Source organism: Sitodiplosis mosellana, unplaced genomic scaffold, assembly GCF_009176505.1.
Source record: "Sitodiplosis mosellana isolate CC-2019 unplaced genomic scaffold, AAFC_SMos_1.0 Smas_scaffold_4044, whole genome shotgun sequence".
NCBI lineage: Eukaryota > Metazoa > Arthropoda > Insecta > Diptera > Cecidomyiidae > Sitodiplosis > Sitodiplosis mosellana.
In genome coordinates, this window is record NW_022599286.1 from 15218 (window position 1) to 21497 (window position 6280).

The 6280-nt window shown below is 36.1% G+C and overlaps 1 protein-coding gene across 1 annotated transcript; it reads right to left on the minus strand.

Moving 5' to 3' along the window:
- Positions 1–4425: 4425 nt before the first annotated feature.
- On the minus strand, positions 4426–5186 carry LOC129572051 (uncharacterized). Its single transcript, XM_055451958.1, has 3 exons — positions 4916–5186; positions 4702–4767; positions 4426–4574 (listed from the first exon to the last, which is right to left on the minus strand). The coding sequence occupies exons 1-3, from the start codon at positions 5184–5186 to the stop codon at positions 4426–4428; spliced, it is 486 nt and encodes a 161-aa protein (XP_055307933.1).
- Between the last annotated feature and the right edge of the window lie 1094 nt (positions 5187–6280).

The following is a 6280-nucleotide window of genomic DNA, read 5'->3' on the forward strand; positions in this document are numbered from 1 at the left end:
CAATAAGGTGATTTCAAACGAAATTTCGATTTTGTGTTTTCAAATAAGAACGTACATGTTTCAGCAACGTTAAAGTGCACGTAAGTGTGAGCGAAATAGAATGGGTGTTGTGTTAAAATATATCATCATACCAATGGACTCAAAACTGTATCAAATCATGCATATTTTTCCAAAACAGTACATTGAGCGCGTCGCCGAACAAAGTGATTTAACGATCTGTTACTGAAACAAAATGAAACACTTGCCGCACTTCGAAACAAAGCGCAACGTAAATAAAATAGTAGCCAACGATTTCATGCTTCATATTGATCCAATAACAGATTGGTGTTTCACTTTGTTCGGCGATTTTTTTGCGTTTCGTATTCATCGGCGAAGAGTCAATACGTTCTTTTTATGCTCACGGGTTCATTTAGAGGCAGCTGTTTGAAAATATTTTGATCATTCACAGATACGCCAATCAAATGAAGTCGGAATTTTGTGAATTCTGGAAATGGCTCGGAAGAGGAGTGTGTGACATCCAGCTTCATGAGGGAAATTTCTGCGATCCGGAAATTGATGATTGTATAAACCGTGCAAATATCATTTTCGTGAACAACAAAGTCTTCAACAAAAGCACCAATTTGTGGTTGAGAAAACGGTTTTTCTCCGTTATAACGACCTTGAAGTTTCCCCGAGAGAGGAGTTATGATAAAACGTAAGTTCAACAAATATTTCTTCTTCTTCCTCATGTAAAAATAAATGGCGGCGTCCACGTCCAATCGAAGTTAAAGAAAGGTGTACGTTGATTTTTACGTTAAAATATTGGCGTGGAATAGAAAAACCTGTAGCAAACAATATATTTCAGAAGGTGACAGTTCGAAGATGATTTCCAACCAAAAATCAGTTGGTTTGAATGCGGTTGTATTGTCTTATAGTCTATAGCGCTTGCTCTTTCCTCACTTGCCGATTGACGTAGAAGGCGTAGAAGAACGACAGAGACAACGTAAGCTGTTTGAGTTAGAGCGTAGCGTATAACGTATAAAGAAAGTCGACTTTAAACAAATACACAGAACAATACAGTCACACAGGTTTGCATGTGTCCTTTTGTGCAGAATGCTTCTCATAACACTGTAGTAAAATTTACAGCTTTTGAAATGAACGATTCTACGCATGAATTTCAGATTTTAGTAGAGGACGAATGTAGTTGAACCACATATTTCGTTTTGATAAGTTGGTGGATTGATATCAAGAACGACCCTTTTTTAACTGTTTATCAGTGATGTTGAAAAAAATGGTCTAAAATGGCCTCTTACGACGTTTTCGTCGTCGACAACTACAATTTTTTCGTCAAAAAAATATGGGTCGCTGAACACTTGAACACCGATTTTCTTGTAAATTTGGTCAAAAATTGACATTTTTTATTTTTATTTTATTAAACACCGCCAAGCTCTGGCTGAATATAATGTGGGTTTTGATTGAGGTTTGGCCGGAAAAGAGTGCAAGACTGTTACATATTTAAGATAATAAACAATTAGTAGCAATAGGTTTCGACAACTATCAGTTCTCGCCTCGTTAAAAACCTGGCTCTTTTCGTACATCATGCGGTATTCACAATAGTAGGAACATGAAAACTAAAACAGTCATACAACCAAGATGGAAGTGCTTGATATTAGTCTGTAGTAAACGGTCCAGGATAACCTTTGGTAAACGTTTCCAAAGGGACAAAGGCTATGTGAAGCGTTAATTGTTACGCGTTAAATTTAAGACTTTGAGACTGCAAAAGTCGTCACTCAATTTATCAGATAGATAAATTGATGAGAAGTTTTACGTCGGTTAAGGCAGATCCATGTTGATTGCAGAGTGCATTGAGTTGACATGGACCATGATTTGAAACGTATGGTAAATAATTCAAAATTGACTTCAAAGATAAGAATATTAACTCGCCAACTCGTGGATGGCTACAACAAAGCACAAAATCAAAAAAATAAAAATTTACAATAAATAAGTGTAAACATCACAGATAAGTATCATCCTTTCAATACACTAAAAGAATGTATGGAAAAAATGCGTCAGTCTTTAATTATTGATTTTGCTGTGTGGTCCGTGTGAGATGAGTTGACTTCCACGTGGGTGTTTGGAACCTGGGACAGCCCCGCTCATGTTTGTTGCAATCAGAAGCAACCAAATGGCACCCGGGCAGTATGCTTTGTCCTTGGGAATTCGTCCGCTTTGGATCATGGATCAGGTTAAACGGCAACATGAAAATCGAAATTTCATCATTAATGTGGGCAGTATCAAGGTGTTCTCGTAGAGAACACATACAAAAATTGAGGTTATTTGGATGAAAAATTGACTAGGCGGCCAGGTAGTCATTTGAGTTTGCAAAGCGATCCAAAAGTGGTGTCCGTCATTTTGCGAACGGATGATGCAAAATTCTTCTTTGAGGTCGCTGCTGTGAACAGTTCCGGCACAATGTTTGCCATTTTGCACATTTGAGGAATTGGAGCTTCGCGCACCAGCTTCATGTGCTTGTCATTGACCCTGAATTGCTCGCTGTGTCTCAATAAACGCCCATCATTAAATGAGACTTTGTCACTAACCGTTGGACAGTTAGCGTTACCGTTGATGATGTCGTAGAAAAAACTCAATGACGCGTTGACACGTCGACGGCGAAGACTAATCATGTTCAAGTTTGACAATCGTTGCTCGTACGGTGTGATTGAGTATTGGTTTTGCACGGATGGGTATTCTCGACGAGCGTACATAGTGAATTGGCGTTGCACGGATTCGATTTTGTCACTGTGGATTTTGTGGAATGGAAGCCATACCATGGCGCAGTAATCGAGGTGAGACTGAACCAATGCAAAATACAGCGACTTTAGTGTGGTAACGTCAGTGATGTCATGGCAAAAGCGCTTGACAAAGCCAAGTGCAGCCGTTGCCTTCGAAGTGACCATGTCAATGTGTTTGGCAAATGATAGTTTTCTGTCAATTAGAACACCCAAGTTCCCAATTTCTTCATAAAAATATCGATCGATTGGAAGATTGATACAAAATCACATTTATGGCATAGAAAACACACTTACAGTGACCTACTAAGGGTCTATATCCACTTAATTTTTGACGTAGAATTGATTTCTAATATCAATTTACACAAGTTTATATGATTTTAGTGTCGAAAAATACGATTGTTTCAAACCAAATGAGCGAATCACACCCATAAGCTTCAGTTCTACGGCTAAATCACCCCATAGATCCAAAAATTTCTGCCTTTACTACCTCTGAACTTCTAGTTTCATCCCTCACAAAGATTTTGAGTACCGAAATGACCAAGTCGTGTGATGTTTTCACATATTTCTGGCCTCATATTCCGTTGCTTCGATTAAACCTCTAAAAAAATCGACATTTCATCGAAAAATCCTCAAATATACACTTTTTATGGTTAGTGTTTTGGCAAAAAGTTATTTTTCCTCGAAAATAATGGGAGACTTCTCTGTCAAAAACTTAGAAAAATGCATATTTGGGGTACCTCCCGAACAAAAGTTACGTTTTTCATGGCAAATTATCATTTTTTGTTCGGGAGGTATCTCAAAAATACACTTTTTGGATGCGTTTCTTGATAAAAAGTTTTTTTTTTAAAGAAATATTGGAAATCTACTCATACAGAAGTACTTAAGAATGATTTGTATATATTGATTGAACGTTTGGGAGCCACCTTCCAAAATGCAATTGATCGTTCAGAATAATTCCGAACAAAGTGTTCGGAATGTGTTGTAGAATACCGGCACAGGTTTTTCTATTCCATGCCAATATTTTAACGGCTGCTTACAAAAACGTATAAAATTGACAATTTCGTCTAATGAAATGACAAAAACGTCTATGACAAAAACATCTAAAAATGTGACAAAATCGTCAATTTTTTTTCAAAAACATGACAAAATCATCTATAATTCTGACAATTTTTTTTATGACAAAATCGTTGTGGAAATTGACAAAATCGTCTATATTCACAATTTCCGAAAAAATGACAAAAACATCTAAAAACCTCCAAAAACGTCTGTGGACAAAACGCGTATTAAAAATGACAAAATCGTCTATATTCACAATTTCCGAAAAAAGTGACAAAATCGTCTAAAAATCTCCAAAAACGTCTATGGACAAAACGCGTATCAAAAATGACAAAATCGTCTATATTCACAATATCTGAAAAAATGACAAAAACATCTAAAAATTTCCCGTGCTTTTCTAGTCGTTCTAAACGATTTTTTCTAGTCGTTTTCACTTTTTTTACACAAACAATTTTTTTCTATCTTAACTTTTTTATTGTGTGGCCAAATTACATATTGTTTAAATGTGCTGAATGACGTCTATTCAAACAATCAGCTTCAGACTCAGTTGCACTCAATTATGCTGAATAGGCTTTAACGTTTTGACATTTTGACAACTTCACACTACGTCCCCAGCGTCTAACTCAGCGTTCTCCAGTTTCTTGCGGGCTAGCTTGCGGGTTGGCTTGTGGGACTTTTCCTTGACATTCAATTCTTCAGTACTTTGTGACGTGTCTTTCTTCTTATGTCTCTTCGGCCGCTTTGGAACTGTAATAAAAAAAGAGAGAAAAATGAAATTAATCAAAATTTTTGAACACCTGGTTCAATATATCGACACATGGTACGGTGAATTGACACTTGATGTTTCGATGTAAATACCTAGGTAAATACTTACTTTTGAACGCAACGTTTTCCAGCTGTTTACCACTTTCCTTCTTAGGCTTCTGTGGCCGCTTTGGAGCTGTAATTAAAAAAGGTAGAAAAATGAAATTAATTAAAAATTTTGAACACCTGGTTCAATTGACCGACACATGGTCTAGCACATGGTATGGTGAATTGACACTTGATATCTAGCTTGATTTATTTCACGTTTCGGTGTAAATACTTACCTTTATGTGCTTCGTAGTCCGTAGACTTGTGTATGTCTATCACATGGCGTTTGAAGGAATAGGTGCCACTTAAAACAGAAGTGCATTTGCATCGGATTTTAGTGTGCACGCGCTTTGGGTGCTTCGGAACAGAATTAACGTTCTGTTCATCTCTCCCCAAAGCCGCGGCTGTGGCCGATGATATTGTAGTGCCATGGATATCGCGGTAATGCTCGGCCAACGTATACGGCTGGCCACAGCTGTTACCACATAAACCACAGTAATATCGCATTACGTTATTACTGTGTTTTTTTGCGTGTTTCGTTAATGCACTTTTAGATAGGAACTTTTTTGGGCATTCCTCACAATGGAAACCGCCTTCATTTTTTTGTTTTTTGTTTTATTTTTTGGCGCCATTTCACTTCAATTATCTAGTAAATTATCTAATCACAACCTATATTATTATTTTATTAGTCAATTTTCTTAATGCACACTTTATTTTCTTTAAATTTAACTTAACACGACACTTAATTATAACATAATGACTGACGCCAAATGACAGCCAACACACTACAACTCAAATTCACCACACGATGTCACCAACTTCAGTTCAGTTGTGTAATGTTCGACACATTGACTGTCAAAATAAATGGTCTTACCGTAGTAAGACGAACTTTTTCGCAGTGGGATCCAAATACTCTCTATATTCAGTGATCTGTTTCACAATCAATCCAAATAATAAATAATAAAATTACAAATAATTTATCAAAACATACAGAACTATTTCAAATGGTTTGATTTAAAATCAGATATTTCAAATGAAAGTCATGTTTGTATTCATTCGTATAAAATTTAGATATCGATGAATAAAAAAATTATTTCTTAATATTAAAATGCCCTTCAAAACTAGTGATATTTAGAAATTATCGCGTCACGGCTTTTGGAAAAATGCTCAAATGTTGGATTAAAATGAATTCAAACGTTTCTTTTAACTTTCATACAAAAGTGGTATTTTCCAAGGGATTTGGAACGAAAATGTAGAAATGATACCAAAGCCGTAGAGAAATAAATATTATGTTATTCAAATAGCACTGTTATTTTATAACAAAGACTGGAGTTTGCGAGATGAAATTTCTGAATCGTATGCGTTTTGCAAGCTTCATGCACAAAAATTCTATTCCAAGTGGAAAAAATATTGCGAGTTGAAAATATCACCGCGAACAATTGCATTTTTGACCCCATTGAGACTTCAGATACGGTCGATTGAACTGGAAATCGATTCTTCATAAAAAATTAAGTGATATATAGTTGCCAATAATCTTTATAAGGTGGTTAGTTTGTGAGCTATGACCGATTTTGTACGCAAAGTGTGACCATTTCGGAAAT

Coding starts and splice junctions, on each gene's coding strand:
- LOC129572051 (XM_055451958.1), bottom strand. CDS start 5,186: ATGCGATATTACTGTGGTTTATGTGGTAACAGCTGTGGCCAGCCGTAT. Junction 4,768..4,915: donor GGACTACGAAGCACATAAAG/GTAAGTATTTAC, acceptor TTTTAATTACAG/CTCCAAAGCGGCCACAGAAG. Junction 4,575..4,701: donor GGAAAACGTTGCGTTCAAAA/GTAAGTATTTAC, acceptor TTTTTATTACAG/TTCCAAAGCGGCCGAAGAGA.